This window comes from Mustela nivalis (genome assembly GCF_964662115.1).
Source record: "Mustela nivalis genome assembly, chromosome: 14".
NCBI lineage: Eukaryota > Metazoa > Chordata > Mammalia > Carnivora > Mustelidae > Mustela > Mustela nivalis.
This window is the reverse complement of record NC_139033.1, coordinates 15107899-15128247: the sequence shown is the minus strand read 5'-3', so window position 1 is coordinate 15128247 and position 20349 is coordinate 15107899. Positions and strand designations below refer to the sequence as shown.

At 45.8% G+C, this 20349-nt stretch overlaps 1 protein-coding gene across 2 annotated transcripts in view; it reads right to left on the bottom strand.

The window, feature by feature from the left end:
- TMEM132B (transmembrane protein 132B) overlaps positions 1 to 20349 on the bottom strand; it is a 353798-nt gene that overhangs the window by 39974 nt on the left and 293475 nt on the right. For both annotated transcript variants that reach the window (XR_014302643.1, XM_082698602.1), the window contains exon 5: positions 1399 to 1542. Coding sequence is in view for 1 of the 2 variants with exons in the window: in XM_082698602.1 (XP_082554728.1) it covers positions 1399 to 1542 (144 nt within the window). In the remaining variant the exon portion in view is untranslated. The remainder of the gene's footprint in view (positions 1 to 1398; positions 1543 to 20349) is intronic.

The window sequence follows — 20349 nt, the reverse complement described above, 5'->3', positions numbered from 1 at the left end:
ACCACCAAGTTCTTCAGCCTGGGACCAGTTTCATTCCCCCTCTAAACAGGAAACTGTGGCATGTGAGGGGAGACAGAACCTCCTGCCTTATTCTTCTAGAATGAATGGATGGGCCTGGGGGGCTCCCTTAGCAACCTGAGAGAGAAAGCACAGCTCTGAAGCTTCAAGTCCTTTCTCCATGAGGGTCTGTTGCCAAAGAAAATGGCCAACCAGTGTGCCAAGAAAACACAGGCAGAAACTCTAAATTAGGAAGTTCACACAGACCCCTGCAAAGAACATGAAATAATCCGTGGGCTGATTCCTGGCTGAATTTTGGAGTCCTAAATACAGCTAATTAAAATGAAGAACCCAGAGGAAACGCCCCGTAGCCAGATTACCCAAACCAAGAACTGAATCCTGTACTCAAATTAAGTTAGGAGGCACACGCAGGAATTTTTATTTTAACGGCCAATCTATTTTAATTTTTATTTATATTAACAAAAAATTAGCACTCCGAGACCATGGGCTGTAATGTCTTTATAATGGGGTACAGGGACATATGGGTTATTTTAAATAGAAGATTTAAGGGACACCCTGTGTAAGGACCCTCGGCCCCTCCCCTCTGCAACCGGAAATTTCCCGAGTGAAAGATGCCTTTCCCGGTACCAGGAAGCAAAGAGACATCCTCATCACTGAGCTTGGAAATTTAGAGAAAGTGGTAAGAAGGAAAAGACAGGCGTACAAACATCCCTTATTACTTTTTACTACGTTACTACCCCAGCTCACATTCTTTCTAGAATTCCTTACTAGGTGTATGCCTCAGGTGAGCTGGTCAGAGCCCCCGTCTGGTAGAATTCCTTAGTAACTGGAGCTCCGAAAGTGAAGTTTTCGTTGTCTTATCAAGTCCTCCCAGATTCATTGTCTCCTTGTCTAAAAGTACAGAAACTGCCTGCCATGGTCATGCCTTTAGGTCTCAGTTTTTTTTACTGTGCCTCTGTGCACACTACAGAAAACTTTGGGGTTTTTCTCCTGTTAATCTGTCGTGTGTCAGTTTAACTCTTAGTCCAGCCGGAAGCACATGAAGGGTAGAGGAAGAAGTTTTCCTTCCCTTCAGAAGGAAAGAAAATCTGTTGAGTAAATAATATTATTTACACAGAAAGTTGGCAAACATGGAGATGACATACGATTGCTAAAATTAGGGAAATATTGTCCTATAACCAAAAGGAGGGAAAGAAAATTATTTCTGTTGAGACGCCAGGGGTCCCCACTCTGGGGAGGGAAACAGGCGTCCTCCAGAGGGGTCAGTCCCCCTCTTCTCAGTGTGGTCACCCTGACTCCAGCCCCAGGAGACCCTGGGACAGAGGGATGGGCCCCCAGAGGACTGGACCCCTGGCAGGCCCGTGGCAAGGCCCCTTGTACCTTCACGACGTCTTCATCCGCAGACCTGCACTCCACAGCCTCCAGCACATCCACCACGGAGCCGTCCTCCTGAACGCCCACGACCTTGACGGGAACCGAGACAGCCTTCCCGGTGAGGACGGCCGTGTTCAGCACCTCCGTGTCCTGCACAGGAGAGCAGAGGATGCAGGTCACTCACAGGGAAGCCCAGGAGCAGGCAAGGGCCCGCCAGCCAGACGAATTCCACTGTAGCTCACGCCCCGCCGCTAAAACTCCGTCCATGAAGACCAACTCCCCAAGCCCCGAAACACGGAAATTCCGGAGTCAGGAGCATTCCATCCCAGACCGACCCTAGGAAGCCTGACCGCTGGACTTCCTTCTCCACCCCCGGGGCAGGGGCCTTGTCAGGTCCCTCTAGGACCCTTCCCACCACCCCGCACCCCACAGCCTGCAGCAGGGCTCACACTCCGGCCAGAGTGCCTTCCAACATTCGCCAAATCTCGACGCAAGGCTCACTTGGTAAGTGACTGCCTATGCGCAGAGCTTATTAACACAGTGAACATGACCCCCGTGTCACTTCAGATGAGAAAGACACATAACGGGCCACCTGGGTGGCTCGGTCGGATAAGCTTCCAATTTCGGATTTCCGCTCAGGTCATGATCTCAAGGTCATGGATGGAGCCCTGCATGGGCTCCACACTCAGCACAGAGTCGGCTTGTCCCCTTGCTCGGCCCCCCACACCCAACTCCCACCCCCGCTCACTTGCTCTCTCAAATAAATAAATAAGTAGTTTTTAAAAGAAGAGGACGAACAACAGCGCAGGTAACAGAAGAGAACTAGTCCTACAACGTCCACCTCTGCCCTCCGGAGCCCAGGGCCACCACCTTCCTCTCCCCCAGGCCCAGGCGTCTGTGAGCTCCGGTTTCACGTTCTTTTCTCACTTTCTCTGCTGATCCCCGGGGCCCCATCGGGTCCACTTTTGCGACTTATGTCCTATCTCTCACCTTCTTGCCATGTCCATGACCACCGCCCACAGCCACAACGGCCCCCAAACCATCTCCTGTGTCCACGCTCCCCATGACAGTTGAAGAGGATCTTTTTTATCTCGACAGGATTCAGATCATTTCTTCCCTAGATTGAAACTCTTTGGAAGTGTGCTCTCCTTGTTCTTAAGGTCAAGTCCACACTCCCCTGCGGCGGTGATCTATCTCGGACCCACCCTCCAGCTCTCGCGCCCTTCCCACTGTCCCTCCCCATGGGAGCCTCACGGACTTCTCTTCTCTCCCACCGCAGGGCACTCTAAGCCTGCCTCCTCCTCTTCCCCACACAGAGCCCTCCACCACGCCAGCCTCTGCTCCCGCTGCTCTATCTCAGCCTCCGCGCCCACTTCCTTCAGAGGAATGGGGTTTTGCTGCCCTCCACGGTGTGAATGAGCACCGTCTAGTCTGCCCTGCATGGGAAGAACGACTAATGCTCCCCTATGTTTCTCTCATGTTCATGTTTCCATCTCTAATGACTCATTAGATTGTAAACTCCCCAAGGGTCTCAGCCACCTTTGCTCTGACCTGCCTTGCCTCTGCAGAAGCAGGGACGGGCTCTGGTGTGTGAGAAGCAGTGCAGAAGAGAGGTCACAGGCACGGGCTCTGGAACTAGACTGTCTGGTTTTGAAACTGGCTCAGCCTCTGTTTCATTGACGCCATGAGGTCAGGGCTGCTTTTCTGCCATTCTCTTGGCCAGTCCCTCAAGGGAGCAAGATGGCGCCCATCACACCAGCCATCTGTCCGCTGTCTCAGCAGGGAAAAGTTGGGAGGGGGAGAGAGTGCACCTGCTGCATCTGCCCCTTTTCATCAGGAAGTCCAAAGCTTGTCATATGGCCAGGCACCTGCAGAAAAGCCTGGGAGAGCAGGTGTCTGTAGTGGACCTGGCAGGACATAGGGGTGGGTAAATGTCTTTTTATCGTCCATCACCAGGTCTGCCACAAGTTACTTACTCTCCCTGTCCCTGAGTTCCCTGATCTGGAATATGGGGGTAATAAAACTACGTGCTGTGTGGTGACCTCATGAAGATTTAATGAAACTATCTGTGTACAAAGCTTAGAACAGAATTCCCATGTAATGAGCCAGAAGAGCTCAGTAAATATGGGTATTGCCATAGACACTACGAGAGATTGGCTCCATGAGTGAGTTAAAGAACTACTGGGTAGGTTAGCAAAGGGAATCTGGTGAAGTTGCTCCTTCCATTCTTGTCCAAAGGGAAAGCCAAGTGGAGAAGCCGGTGGGAAACTGGGTGATGGGGCTCAGCAGTGAGATCCCCCAAACATTCGACAGTCAGCTCCACCAGAATCAACCCAATGGACAATTATTTCAAGTGCTCTTTTCATTCTTAGAGCACCTAATCTCAGCTCAAGCATTAAGTGGGTCCCACATTTGATTTTCTAAACCAGCCCCTCATTATCCACCTTAAGCCTGAATATGGATAAGAGATGGAGTCAATGAGTGATAATGATGATGATGATAGGCAGTGTTCTAAGTACTTCACATGTAATTAATTGCTCACTCAATTTACTCAACAACCCTTCCAAGATAATTCCTAGTATTACTCCCAGTTTATAGATTTATTATTCATTGATAGTAAACCTGAAAAATAATAGCTACTTGTCAATAAAAAATCAACTTTGTAATGAACAGTTGTAAACAATGCCAACCCAACCTAAGTAAGACGAAAAAATAACTTGGGATTTTTTTACATATGTCCTCTCCTCTGTATGGAGTCTCAAGGAGTTGAATCCAAAAGCATGTAATTCTAGTCCATGCTCCTGAGTATCCCATTCCCACCAGGGACATGAACTATATGTACCTTTATATTTAAGGGATAGAGCAAGGACAGGAAGCAGGAAGCACTACAGAAGTTGAGATGAGAACTCACCAAAGGTTGGATAGTGATGTGGGTCTGGGTGTGATTACAGCGTGTACAAAGAACGGAGACTACATCATGATTCCAGAACAAATGGCCAAATTTTATTCATAATGCAACTGAAGAAATCAATATGTGTGTTTGCTGTGTGTAATGGGCAGGCATTAATGTTGCCCGATGAGCATTCGTGGATGCTGAAAGTCCATCCAGCCTTCTGTTTGTAATGATGACATTTTATTTTCCTTTGGGTAGATTCCTACTTTGTTACTAATTACTGTGGCTTGGATGGTGCTGATCTCAGACTACCAAGTCAGGCTTCACAGATGAGCACATGACCCAAATGTGGCCCAGTGACATAGGCCAGTGTCATGTCCCAGCAGACTGATTCAAGTGAAATGCAAACAAAGGAAACCAAAGACAAGAGTAGGAGAAGACAGATTCTTGGGAGAGATTTCTGAGTTTCGGAATCCAGCTATGTCTCTGTTTGCTATCTTTGGAAATTTTGATATATAAAATAAACTGCTTTACTTAAGCCAATTTTAATTGTAAGCCAACTCACAACTGAAAGTCTTCACAAATACACGTGTAAATGGGCAATATGCTATGCTCTAAAATGAACACCAATCTTTACCCTGTAGAAGATCACAGCCTTTAAGGAAGACACCACAATAATTTTATCAATCTGGGTTTCAAGGGAGGTGACTTTATTTCTCATAACAACCAATCACAACTCATCCAAGCTTGTGATTTTATCTCAAATACCTCTGCAGCCACGTTTCTTCCTTTAGTTTTTGACTACGTGGCTAGATTTTTGCAACCATGTTTCCAGTGTCCATCAACAACCTTCCCCCCAATCTCAAAGGCAATCCTACCTGCCTCTGACACAATGAGAAAGCAATTTATCTTGTTAAATATTACATTTATATCATCCCCTGGTGCCACAGACTGCTAGAAATTCACCATCTATCAAAATACAAGTCTTTTATTCTGATCCTATTTGTGCAAGCTCTAGGTTTTATCTCTTGAAAGCGTATTTATGCTCCTTCATGAAGATGAGTTTCCATTAATGTTGCACACTAGAGCAGCATCAGTGAAAATGGCAGAGTAAGTAAATTCAAAAATTCTCTCCATAAAAGCAATGAGAAAATTGGGGAGAAAAAAACCTCAAAAATCATTTTTTTTTTTTTTTTATTTTTAGAACTCTGGAAAGAAAACAAAGGCTTATGCAACCAGGAAAGCATTTATTCAAGAAAAATGGCTGATTCTTGGTTAAAAAAGGAGAACTTTGTGGCATTTTAACTTGATTTATTCCCATCCCCTACTTTTCAGCCCTACAGTAGCTTTAAAAAATTATAGCCCACATTCATAGTCAAAAGCACTGGATTTGCAGTACCAAAGCCACTGGAGAGAGCAGATCAGGGCTGGAGACCTTTCAGACCCTAATTCCCAAAGAATTGCCATTATTTGACTTGCCTGATAGCCCCCTGGAAGATCCCACTTGCAAGGCTGTCAGTATTTGTCTTGAGTCTGAGTTCAACAGTCTGAAAAGCTTTTTCCCCAGAGATATTTGTTAAAAGCAATTATAGACAATTGTTTAACTTCATAGATGCTGCAGGTGGTGAATAAAGTTTGGTACAAAAAAATGGACCAACCCAAAACCTTAAAAGGAAAAGATGATGAATGAGATGTGCAGAGGTGTTTTAAAAAGCTAATACCTGGGGGGAGGGGGTGCCTGGGTAGCTCAGTGAGTTAAGCCTCTGCCTTCAGCTCAGGTCATGATCCCAGGGTCCCGGGATTGAGCCCTGCATCAGGCTCTCTGCTTAGCAGGGAGCCTGCTTTCCTCTCGCTCTCTCTGTGCTGCTCTGCCTACTTGTGATATCTCTCTCTCTCTGTCAAAGAAATAAATAAAATCTTAAAAAAAAAAAAAAAAAAGCTAATACTTGGGATTCTATAAGACCATGCTTACTTAGAGCTGTGTGCATGCCCAGGACTGTGTTCATACTCAAAAAAGACCTGAGAAGGCTCTAAGTTCTCATCTCTTGATGATTTTGCGGTTCTATGAAACCAGGAAGTGAAAGCTGAGGTGGAGCTGTCAAATGCCTGGCTAGTATTGAAACTATGTCCCAACACACACAAAGAGGCTCTTGGTAAACACTGGGACACTTACTGATTTCAAGTGTCTAGGAAAATCTCTGCCCACAAATTGGCTGACTACCCAATGGGCCAAACAAAGACTTCACCACACACAACAAAGAATAGAGACTTAACGGGGTTATTCATGAAAGTCACTAATCAAACTACTACAGCAAACAACAGTAAACATAAACCCAGGGAAAAAGAGTTTACCTAATTTCAGAGTTGCTACATTATCTTATTTAAAATTTTCCCTTTTCAACAACAACAACAAAATTAGGAAATGTGCAAACAAACAAAAAAGTATGTCCCAGTCACAGGACAAAAAGCCATCTAGAAGAACTGTCCTTGAGGAAGCCCAGATGTTGGACTTACTAGACAAAAATGCAAATGTTTTTAATCTATTTCAAATAATTTGAAGAACTAAAAAATAAAAAAATAAAAAATTTAAAGAACCAAAGGAAAGTATGAAAAACGTGCCTCACCAATGAGTGAATGCCAATAAAGAAATACAAATTATGAATACTTATGAACAAAAGAACCAAATGGAAATCCTGGAGTTGAAAAGCACAAAGATGCAAATGGAAAATGCACTAGTGTGTTCTCCCACAGGAACAGAGTAGAAGTAGAACAGGAAAAGAGGACAAATGTGGAGAATCCACAAACATGTGGAAATTAAATAGCCTTCTTTTAAGCAATAAACAGTTCAAAGCAGAAATCACAAGGGAAATTAGAAAAATGCCTTGGGATGAGTGAAAACAAAAACACAACATACCAAAACTTATGAGATGCAGAGAAAGTAGTACTTAGAGATAAATGTATGGTTCCGAATCTGCATTGTAAAAAAGAAAAAAAAAAAAATCTCAGACCAATAACCAAGGCTTTCACCTTAAGAAATTAGAAGAAGAGCACACTAAACCCGAAACAAGCAGAAAGAAGAAAGAAATAAAAGAACAGAATGGACGAAGAAAGCGTAGATATAAAAGGCACAGCATAAGGAATAGAGTCTGTGATGTTGTAACGGCGACGGACCAGGAGAGAGGTAGCTCTACTTGTGGTCAACATACCATAATGCATAAACTTCCAAAACAGGAACAAAACCTCAAAAGGCATGTATATTTTTCATTTTAATAAGTACCACCAGATTGTTTTTTAATAATGTAGTAGCAGTTTCCCCACATCTATCAGTAACACATGAGACTGTGGCTCCATATTCTTGCCACCATTTTATGGGATCAATCTGTTTAATTTTTGTCAGTATGAAAGGTTAAAAAATGGCATTTTGTTGCTACTTTAATATTTCTCTGAGCTCAAAAGTAAGTTGAACATTTGTTTTGTACTTTTATTGTCTATTCACCTCTGCTTTCCTGTGAATTGCTTGATTATGTTATTTTTCTAATTATTCTTTCCTTTTCCTATTTGCCTGTTTGTATTTTTTAAATGAGTTTCTTAGAGCTCTTTGTATATTAGTGTTTTGTGGTTTAGGATAGCATCTGTGACAGAATTGGACAAATGAAGAATAGAGTGGGAATGAATAGAAGGAAGATAAAATGAGGAAATCAGTGAAATTAAAGCAAAAGTAAGTTATTGTGTAGAGTAGCATCAACAATAACAAATCACTTAAAATAAATTTAACCAAAGTATAAGAATGTACACTGAACACTTTGAAATATCATTGAAAAGAAGAAAGAAAACCTAAATGAATGTAAAAACATCTTGCCTGCATAGATTGAAATAGTTAATCATGTTAAGATGATAATATTCCTCAAAGTGATTTATGTAGATGATGCAATCACCATGAAACTTCCAGCTGCTTTTTTACAGAAATTGACAAATTGATTTCAAAATCCATATGAAAATGAAGGGACTCCAGTACTCAAAATGATCTTTGGAAAGAACAAAGCTGGAGGACAGACCCTTTTCTGAACATAATTGATTTTCCAGAAATACAGCTTCACATTTTCCATTTCCAGCCAATTGATTTTTGGCAAGGGTTCCAAGACAATTCAAAGATTTCAAAGAATGGTCTTTTCAACAGAAGATGCTAGAATAACCGAATATCCACATGGGGGGAAAAAAGCTAGACCCCTACCTCACACCATGTACAAAAATAAACTAAAAATAGATCAAAAACACAAATGTAAGAGCTATGAAACTCTTAGACTAAGACATGAGTGTAAATCTTCATGACTTTGCATGGCATGATCCTTACTCTGGACTCAGGTTCAGAGTAGCCAATGTCGCTGTGGCAGAAAAAGGGAGAGCATGGAGTTTTGTGTTCTTAGAGCTTCTGAGTGGACCTGAGCTCATCATTCCACACAAGTTTCATGGCCCATACCTATGTTCAAGTGGACAGTGAAATCCAGCCAAACAAAGTGCTCTAAAAGAGAGCTTGTGGGCATGTCTTGTTTGTTGGTCATCTTTTTTTTTTAAGTTTTTATTTATTTACTTACTTATTTGAGAGAGAGAGAGAGCGAGAGAGTGAATGCACACTCATAATGGGTGAAGGGGTAGAGGGGGAGGGGGAGAGATACTCTCCAGCAGACTCCATGCTGAGCGCAGAGCCTGATGCAGGAATCAAACTCATGACCCTGAGATCATGACCTGAGCCCAAACCAAGAGTCAGATGCTTCACTGACTGAGCCACCCAGGCACCCCATCTGCCATCCTTTTAAATCTTTTGAAAAGATTCTAATTTTACAGGTAAGGAAACAGAAGTTTGTCCTGCCGTGTAATAATTTACACCATGTGCATGCTCTAGTCGCTCCTCCCCCTCTCTGTACCCTCCAAGCCCTTCACAACCACCCACCTGTTCTCACCTCCACACATTGGCTTCTCCTTACATTTCATATAAATGGAATCGTATTATACATGTCCTTTTGTGTCTGGCTTCTTTCACAAAGCATGATGTTTTCAAGGCTATTGGTAGCCTGTGTCAGTACTTCATTCCTGTTAACAGCTGAGTAATATTCCATTGTATGCACAGACCCACACTTCATTTATTCCTTCATTAGTTGGACACTGAGTTGTTTCTCTGTCAACCTGGGTCCAGAGAAAGGGCAAAGCAGCGCAAAGCCTCCAGCTGAAGTGTCTTGGACCTGCAGTGCGAGCTGTTTTGAGCTATGAAAATCTAGGAGTTGCATATAACTTTCAGCATACTCGCTTGACTGTATGCTCTCGGGCCAAAGATTAAAATATGTGTAAACACATACTGAATTCTAGTTAGGTATATTTTCCACAGCAGTATGGGTTAGCAATTCCAAAGCTACTTGAGGGCATTCGAGGACTGAGCAAACAAGATATGTTGGTGATAATAAAGGCCAATTCTCGCACTGCTAGAGAATTGAATCTGAAATGGAAAAAAGAGGGGCAACCAGGTGGCATGGCCAGTTCGTTTTGGCTTGGGTCATGATTCTGGGGTGGTGAGATGGAGCCCTGCGTGGAGCCCCAGGTCGGGCTCCACACTCAGTACAAAGTCTGCTTGAGATTCTCTCTCCATATCTCCCTCCGCACCTCCCACTCATGCTCTCTCTTTCTCTCTCTAAAACAAATAAATAACATTTTTTAATGGAAAAAAGAATGGTGAATGTGAATTCTGGTCATGAATTGGAAGTGGGGGTACAGTCATCAACTCACAGGGGACGAGTGTGTGTTTGTGTGTGTGGGTGTGTGTGTATGGGTGTGTGTTTATGGGTGTGCAAATATCGGTGTGGATTTAGAACATTCTGCCTCGTTTTCTTTGCTCAGAGGCTTCTGATGCAATTACACCTTAGCAATCAGCACATCTAGACCCAGATTTTAGCTCTAAGTATCTTCTCCAAGAAAGGAAAACAGAGCTCCTCAGAGAAATGGTTGATTCTAGGGCCGAAGGACAGAAAGCACAAGATAATGAGCCCAAAATATATCATAGAGCCAGAAGGGAACAGTGTTGGAACAAATGTCAAAAGGACCCAGGAGACTGCTTGAAGGAGCTCCCACTGGCCAAGCCGGGACAGTCTTACAGCACTATAAATAACTGTAAGAGTCAATTATAATAATGTAACATATTATATGACGTGAATGATATCCAATAAGCTTCTGAGTCCATACTGATATAAACAAACAAACAGGGAGAAAGGAAACATCATCCTTAGGGTAGAATTCCAACTAACAAATGAAAAAGCTAATGATGACATTGAAATACCACCATCTGGCAACCACCATTTATTACCGTAACTGCTTCAGGCAGGAGTCAGCATGCACGCTACCGGTAATTAAAAGTACGATCAGAAACAGGATATTCAGATAGCGCCAACCTGGCCCTAGGCACGAGATCTACAAACTTCAGAGAGAAAAGCAGGAACTAAATGGCACCAAAATCCAGCATATATCGCGTCATCTACATGATCGAAGATAACATCATGTAGCGGGATAAATAGACGTCCTGAGAAAAGGACATAACCTCGCTTCTGAAGCGTGTCCAAAAACAGTGCATCCGACAATAAGGAAATACCAAAGTCACATTTGGGGGGCAGGTTTTAGGAGACAGCCACCCTGTGCATTTCAAAGGCTTCAGGGTCTGAATCCGGCAGATTGAGACATGCCCAGACGGAAGAGGACAGGCAGACATAACAAATGTACAGGTGGTCCCAGACCGGCTCCTCCAACAGAAAAACAGGTATGTTTCTTTTGCTATAATGAGTGCAAGTGGGACGCTCGAAGAAATCGGAGTAAGGTCTGGGGCCGAGGTAATTCTCTGTATCAGTTATTAACCTCCTGATTCTGATGATCTCCCTCAACCTGTGCAACAGTGTCGGAGAAATTCACGGTGAAGCACCTGGGGGTAACAGAACATCACGGGTGGGACTCAAACGTTTCCTAAAAACAGCAATAAGGCATGTTCGTGTAGAGAGAGAGGATGTTGCCATCCAGGGAATGTCGCTGAAGGCATTTGGGAAATGCATTTATTCAGACTCCCGGGAAATTTTTAAATCATATGAAGGACCAAATCGGTGAATAAGTGCATAAAGATATAGGACATGGCTAGTGCCTAATGACCATTGTTTATGAAAAGGAACTTTCCTTAAACACTTGGGTAAGTGCCGGGCACCGTGCTAAGTGACATATGTGCGTTATCAGTTAATAATGATGCATATTTATAATAAATACAGTATTATAGGTGTTGACATCTAAAAGTGAACATCACTGAAGAACAGCTTGCTACATCATAAGTACTCGATAAAAATTAACCGGTCTTATTAATATCTCACTCCATCCTCAAACGTCCCTACTGAAGGATTATTATTTTCATCCTCCTCGTGCAAATGAGGAAACCAGGGCTGGAAAGAGTACTTCAATCGGCCGGAATCACACTGGTGCTAAGCAGACAAGCTGGATGTGAACAAAAGCACGCAGACACCGAAGCCCATCATCCCGGCTGCCCTGCTACTTCTCTCAGCTCCTCACCTGCAGAACGAAGCCAACACTCCCATTTCTTTGCCTGACTCAAAAGCTGTAAGGATAAAAGACAGAACTGTACAAGCTTTGATTTGAACACCTCGTAAAAAGATATTTTACAAATGCAAAACTTAAGGTTTAGTAGAAACAGCTGCGTAGCCCCAAAGCCCCGGGTTGCTGTTTCTGTCTCGCTTTTTAAAGACGTTTGCATCTCTTTGTCTCTGTCTGTTCAACTTGAGCTCATGTGTTGTTGGTGATGCTCTCTAGTTTTCGGTCTGGTCCTCCCAACACCGTGGGACGCTTCAGACCTTGACGCTCCTCCCCACAGGCTGTGCAGGAGGCAGTGGTCTCTGTCCCCACACAGCCTCCAGGATCCTGTCTGTCTTTGGCTCAGATCCGTGCCCTGTGGACCCTCGGGCTTCACAGAGAGGTGTCAGGACTCGGCCACATGTATCCTGCTGTGTGGGCGGTAGACAGAAACGTGGCTGTGAGGCCCACCAGGAAATCACCTTCGCGGCATGTGACCCCCTAGCCCCGTCCATTATGTGGCCCTAACCACCTCGCTGCTCCTAGTCACAGGCATGGGCGAGCTTGCCGGGCACCATGCGTGGCTGCTGGTCCCACGTCCTTCCACACAGCTTTGGTCTCTTCCCTCCACACGGCCACCGAGGAGACATCTGGATCTCACTTCCATCGGGACACATTGTATCAGCCCCTTCCGAGCGCCATCTCGTTCGAAATAACTTTCTCCATGTTATTTGGGGACTCATAAAGAGCTGAATTTTGAAATCACTTACTGCTTTGTGGCTAATAAATTATTGGAATCCCAAAATAACTATCACGTGGCGGGAACTGGGCTGATTTCAGAGTTATGTAATACACAACAGTGGGATTGAAAATCATTGTTTCAGTTGGAGCCGGCGTCCTTGTTTATCTCCGAGTGATGGATACATCGGTCTTGCAGCTTTAGAAATTAGAAGTCAGGGTGTCTGAGATCAAAACGAGGTCAGAGTCAAAGTCCCATTCAGAGGCTGTCACCCCCGTGTCGGGGACCAGAAGAGATAGGCTGCTGGGCCTTGTGGACTCTGGTCCAGACCCTCCCACAATGGACGAGCGGCTGGAATGGAACCTTCTAGAAGCCATATGTGGTCATGCTATGGGGCTTTCCCAAAGCTCAGGGAAGAGGAAGACAGTGTCACGGACACCATGCAGTCACAGGGACACACGCAGAGCACGGCGCCGTGGCTGCCCCCAGCTCGGGCGGGTCCTGGGTTCCCGTCTCCCAGCTCTGGGTGACAGTTACATGTGTTTTCTGTGATTTCCTTCCTCCGTTACAACTGTAACCTGTACATGGTGCTTCTTTGTTGCCTGGGGGGGAGGGACCCTCCCATCCAGCATGAGCCAAGCTGAAGTTGAACACACCTGCCGGTTGCCAGAGGACCAGCAAGCAGACGACATCAATGAAAAGCTGAACCAGATCTGATGGTGCCTCGGAGAGAAACACTCCTGAGGTTAAGCTTAGCACCTCGGAAACCCAAGGCCACAAGGTGAAGTCTGTTCTAACCTGAACAAACCCCCGTACAGCGACTGTGGACCGGCTGGTGCCCCGTGATGGCACTGCGCAGGAGAGCCCGGGCTGCCGGCCTTGGGCTGATTCTCATCCCTCAGGCAGGCTCCTTCCAAGTGAGGATGGACGGAGAAGGAGACAGGGAGGGACAAGGACAGGAGTGGGGAGGGGTAGAAGAGAGGGCACGGGAGGGAGGAAGAACGTCTGGTCCAAAAGAGAAAAAGGCAGACAGACAGAAAGACTGAGAATGTACAGTGCTAAAGAGAGGGGAGCAGACAGACAGGGAGATACACAAAGACAGACCAAGCTGGGCAGACTGGGAAGGGGCAGAGGGGCAGACAAATGAGGGAGACAGCAGAGAAAGACAGGGAGCCAGGGAGCTGGTGAAATCAAGGCCGACGGTGACCGGCAGGAAGAGAGCAGAGTCAGGAACAAAGAGCACAGGAAGCACGCAGACCTCGCATCCGAGCACAGGGCTTTCTGCTCTGTTCGACGGGTGGCTCCGTGTCCACCACGGGGCTCGCCTGTCCCGGTCCAGCCCTGCCTCTTGTAGCTTGGGCCAGAGGATCATCCCCACACACCAGGACCCTGGCAAAGCTCCCCTGAATGTGGGGTGTGCTTGCCAGGGATTCTCAGCAGAGTCACGTCCCTGGGCCTCCCTCGGGAACACAGCAGAGCAAAATCATTTGTTCAGCACATACTCAGGGGGCATAAGGGGAAAAAAACAACAAAATCCAAAGATGCTATGGCATAGTTGTGGTATGTGGGCACTCTTTATACTTCCGTGTTTCATTTATAGAACTCTCAAAATACATTTATGAGGAGGAACCCTAGTCGCTCCCATTCTACAGATGAGAAAACAGAGGCACAAAAACTCACCCAAGATTTAATTATTGAATGCTGGACCCAGAAATAAAACCCAGAAAGTCTTAGTCCAGAGTCTGTGCCCATAGCCATCCTGCCATTCTGCTTGTTAAGAAGAATATAATATTGGTACTTGAAAAGCATAGAACACTGTGCCAGACAGAATGCTAAGCCCTTTCTAGATTCCTTCATTAATCCCCAGAGGGAGGGTCTTTTTTGAGTAGTCTCCTTCCTATACTGTTTTTACACATTACTCTATTTTATGTCCTAGAAATCACCACAATTTGGAGATTACCTAGCTTATTTACTTCCTTTTGATCGACCTCACCCACCAAAAATTAATGCTCAGACTTTTGCTTCCAGTCATGACCCAGTAATGTCCCACCTGCTGTAACTGGAAAAAAATCAGAGAAAAACACATGAAACAATTGTTCTCAGACACTATGAAAACCGGTAGAAATAAAGAAACATGAAGGGGAGTCCCCTGGTTACTGTAAGAAGAGTAAATTCAAATCAAACCCCACCCTGTTGTTGAGATCAGACGACAGAGGTCAGCGTTCAGGGAGGTGAAGGCAGCTAGAATTTGGAGGTAGTTTATCTGAGAGAAAGGAGTGCTTGTGTGATGAATGTATCCTAACTTCTTCTGGGGTCTCTGGCTTAGTACTCAGCGGTGTGCGCAAGGCCGAGGAGAGAATCTCCAGAAGCTGTAAAGACAAACAATTCTGGAACACACACAAGGCTGGACACAGTCTGTTCCCATCAGCCAGACTGGAGAAACGTTGCAGGATGGCGGACGCTGGACAGAATGCTCAGGGAGTCATGCCTGAATAGCGGAGCTAAATTAGCCCCAGTAAAGGCTGCTATGGACCCATCTTGAAGAAGCTTAAATTCCACCTCCAAAGAATCACACTGATTCACAAGCCAGAACAAAGTCAACACCGATTAGAAGAACACAGCCAGATCTGATACTCAACAAGATAAAATTCATGAAGGCCAGGAGCCAATCTGACAGGACTAGGTAACCAGGAGAAAAACCAAGCACTAGAAACAGACCCAGAAATGCTACTGATGACAGACTTGTGTGTAAAGGGGGAAAATATGTCTAGACAGGAGCTATTTAGTCTAAAGGACAATGGAATGACTCCTATAAGTTCACCCCAAAAGAATGAGAATGAATGGCCATATAGGAACCGAGTCTTTCCTCATACTAGCCAAACATACTAGCCACACAGCCACTGGCGAATGAAGAAACAAAGCACGGCACGCCCGCACAACGCGGTGTCATTCAGCGGTGATCCACTGACGACGTGCCAAGACGTGGATGAACCCAAACGCAGTAACGCTCCGTGAAAGAAGCCGGGGCACATACCGGACGATTCCACTAATGTGAGATTCTACAAACGGCAGAATGAGAGTGACAACGGCTAGACAAGTCGTTGTCGGAGGTTGGCCGGGGAGAGAGGACGGGCTAAGCAGAGGCAAGAAGGAGCTTGTGGGGAGCATGGAAATGTGCCGTATCTGGATTGTGGTGGGGCTGGTTGAGAGAACCCCCCCGTACATCTCAACAAAATGCAAAACACGTGAATTTTATGGTGTCTCAGTTATACCTCAGTAAACCCAGGGCAAAAGGAGACCCCATTTCTGATTGCTCCTTCCTGCGTCTTCCATTCAATAAATACCGGGTCGGAAGAAAAGGAGAGGAGTAGGACGCCATGGAAGGAGGGGGCAGCAGCGCAGGAGGGACAGAGGGGTGCAGGTGGGTCCCTCACCGATGACAGGTCCAGGCCTGATCCTACTTTGAGAAGAAACCGAAACATCACATATCGCTGGGGGCAGCAGGGTGGGGGTAGGCGGAGAACGCCTACACTTTCCCTACCTGGCCCTGGGCTGCAGATGTCTCCCCCTCCTTCCGATGCTCCTGCCGTTGAGAGCAGCTGGAGCGTGGTGTGTGGTGAGGGGTACAGGGCTGGGCTCAGGAGCCAGATGTCCAGGTCCCCATCCCTCCTGTGTCTCTCTGGAAGGTCACTGAAAGCACTCTGATTCGGCTTCCCTACCTGTCAGAGATGGTCAGTAATGGCACGTCTGCCTCACAAAGAAGTCACAAGGCTTCACTAAGATGATGTGTTGAAGGCACTGAGATCACTGCCCAGCCCATAGTAGGTGCTCAGTAAAGGTCTCTTACCAGATTCACTGCTCCCACATTGGTTTCGTGGAGAACCTCCAGGCATCCTTCAAGATTCTACTAAAGTCTTCTCTCCGATATGAAAGCTTCCCAGATGACATCTCCAGTCAGAAATAATGGCTTCCTCACACATCCCCACAGGCAAACCTGTCCCAAAACTACACTTTGCTCGCTCAAAGCGTTTTAGAATTCCTATCTGAGGAGCAGCTGGAAGAAGGCAGCCAGAAGCAAAGCTCTGTGCAGACCACATCCTCATCCTACCTTCTCCGCACTACCCAGCCAAGAGGAAAGACGTGAGGTCACGCTGAAGCCTCCCTTCCAATCTGCCCGATAAATTATTCACCATCTTTTCCTTAACATGCCTCTGCATTAAGGTTATAAAGTGAGCAGTTCACTCTAGTATTATTATTATGACTCAGAGTCGCTGCAGGGTCATCCCGGCATTTGTGAATGGTGTCTCGGGATTCAAAGCGATGAGACCACTAGCTGCAAATCTGTTTTGTCTTCCCAGCTTTGTTAGGTCAAATCCAACCACCTCCTTTCTTTGAATCTTTACGCACACCGTGGACTTTCTAGGTTTCTGTACCACCATAACAAATGACCACCAAGGCTGGAAATCGATTCTGTCACAGATTTCGTGGTCAGAAATCTGCAGTCAGGGTGTCAGTGGGGCCACACTCCTTCCAGAGGCTCTAGAGGACAATCTTCCTTCTTCCTTCCAGCTCTGGGGGGAGGTGGGGACACTCCAGGCTATCCCTTGGCTAGAGGCTCTGCCTCTATCATCACAGGGCCTTCTCCTGGGTGTCTGCGTGTCTGAAATCCTCCCCTTTCTTCTCATAAAGATGACAGTTACTGGACTTAGGGGCCACCAGAAGTCTAGGATGTTTTCTTCTTAAGATCCTTAACTTAATTACATCTGCAAAGGACCTATTTCCAGTCAAGGTCACATTCACAGACACCAGAAGTTAGAACTTGGGACATATCTGGGGGTGGGGGTGGGAAAGTGCTATTCAACCCACTAGAGGGCTTGTTTTCTAAGATTGTATAATAAGGCACAGAGGACTAGCCCTGACCTATGCCACCAGAAAAAACACACAAACAACTACAACAACAACAACAACAAAAATCCCCTACAGCTCTCACCTATATTGAGAGGAAAGTTTGACCTTTCTATCCTTGAACAAACAAATTTCTCACCACTTTGGAGAAACCAGTGAGGTGAGGATTTTTCTTTTTTCCCATTTTCATAACAAATTCAAGTTGCCAAATAGGCAGTTGCCTATTGTCTGGATTTCGTTACCTAATAGAAATAGAAATCATCATCTTCTGTAATCTATACCTTCTGGAAGATCTTAAAGTTTCCATTTTTCTTTCAAAGAACGGAGAACTGAATCAAAGATTGATGAAATGACCAGAACACAAAGCTTGGCCATTTCCCAAATACCGGAGTGGTAACGTCACGGTTTTCAAAAAGTCGCTCTCTCCTTCCAATGATGCCACAGGCTGGGACACAAGGACGATGAGACAGCCCTGAACAACACCCAGGTTGGGCCACACCTGAGTGGAGGGTCACCACACGGCGGGGATGCAGGGGTCTGGTGGCTGTGCTTGGCCAGCCTCCTCAGAAGAAGGAAGATGAGGATACTTGGGGCTACGGAATAGCGCTTCCCTTCTGGTTTGCTGCTATCAGACATACACTGCTCTCAATCCTTTTTGAAAGGCGGGGAGGGGGTGCAGGTAGGCAGCTCCAATATTGGGTTTGAGCTAATCCTATTACTGGCAAAGAAAAAAATCTATGCCTTCATTTGATCACTTCGGTTAGGAGATGTTTTTGGTGCTGGGAAGGCAGGTGAAGCATGACTGAACCAGAGGGACTCACTGAACCCAGTCTTTTAGACGGTGTCATGTCCCCTGACGCCCGGAGTTAACCTAATTTCTACATTTATATGTCCCAGTGGATTTGGAGATTATTTTTGAAGAGTCATCAAAACCCCCAAAGTGACTTACTACTTCAGAAAGAGGGACACTAGCCATGCCCAGACTCTTTTAGTCTGGCCCCAAATCTGCTCTAATCCTCTCTAGCCCTGGGGAACTTGACCTCTGACTCCCTCAAACTGGGTTCTTCTGGCAGGAGCTAACTCTACCTCCAGCTCCAGAGATGAACCCGAAACCCAGGCCTAGAGCCAATCAGCATCCGGAACCTCGCAGGACGGTGACTGGGTGCGAGGATGGTGGGTGTTCCCAGGGGATCCAGTCCGATGGAGCCTTCTGTAACCTGCAGCCCAGGGCCTCCAGGCTGACCCAGACTCAGCGCCAACCCTCATCGGGTGCCTCTGCTTTGGGGCTGACTTCCTCATATTGTGGTTAAGAAGCTGTCAGGGCTGGAGCACTTGGGTGGCTCACCTGGTTTAACACCGGACTCTCGATTTAGGCTCGGGTCTTGATCCGAGTTGTGAGATCGGGTTGTGAGATCGGACCCTCTGTTGGGCTCTGTGCTGGGAGTGGAGGCTGCTTAAGATTCTCTCTCTTTCTCGCTCTCCCTCTGCCTCACCTCCCCCCCTTCTCTCCATCTCTTAAAAAAAAAGAAGCTGGCAGGGCTGATGTCCCCGCTTAGGGCTGGCTCGCCCCGGGTCATTTTCAGCGGCTGCTCACAAACGGAAACAACCACATGCTTCCGTCTCTCCTCTGACCCTCATGGAGACTCAGACACACGCTCAGTGAGTCCTGGGCCAAATCCAGCTACTGCCTAATGCAGAGAGGAACTGCCAGGCTCAATTACAGACCAAACTAAGGCTCCTGCACAGCACAGCCCGGGGGTCACCTCCCGGTGTGTACAATGAGCTCCAACCCATCTTCTCTCCTCATCGTTCCTGCCACTTCCCCCCCTCCCCTGCCAGTCGCTGGGACTTCAGCTCCGTAGCACACCATGCCGTCTGCACCTCATGTCAGGAGACGTTCAACATCCCCAGCTGGGAATCAGGGAAGGGACAACTATCACCATCACGCAGAGGAGGAAAACAGACTCAGAGAGGGAACGTGGCCTGCCAGGGTCTTGTGAAATCTTCCCTGAGCAAGAACCTCCTTTTTACTGGGACATTTTTCTATTTTTTATTTTAATAAGGATTGATGTCCTTTGTTTTCAGGCACCAAACCTGCAGTGTGGTACAGGGAGCACTTTGGGGTCATTCTTGATCCAGAATCCTGGGTCTCCCACTCACCGCATGGCCTTGGGTAAATGGCTTGTTCCCTCCAAGACCCAGCTTCCCGGATTTCTGCTGACGTGTTTGTTCTGTCAGTTACCGAGGGAGAAGGGTGCAAACCTCCAACTACAACCGTCAATTTGTGTTTAGTTCTCCTTTCGTTTATGTAAATTTTTGCTTCTTTTATTGGAAGCTGTTACTGAGCGCGTACAGATTCGGGGCTGTTATGTTTTCTTGAGGAACTGAGTCCTTTATCATTATAAGTTGTACTTCATAATCACTGGTAATATTCTTTGACCTATTATTAATGTATCATTCTGATGTTAATATAACCATTCTGTATTTTGTAACCTTTTTCTCTTTCTTTTTTCAGCACTGCAGAGCTATAACTGAAAAAAAAAACTATAAGATATTTAAAGTATAAAAGTAACCATTAGATATACATATACATTGTGGTAAATTTCACCCCAGTAAGTTAATTACATATTCAGGCGTGGGTTGTTTTTTCTTTTGTTGCCAGAAACACGTAAATTCTAATCTCTTAGCAAGTTTCAAATTATGCAATACAGTTTTAACAATTATACTCACCAATCTCTATAGTTCACTTGTTGCCTTATTGTTTGTAGTGCAAAAATGAAAGGAAGAGAGAAAGAAAGAGAGAAAGAAACAAAAAAAG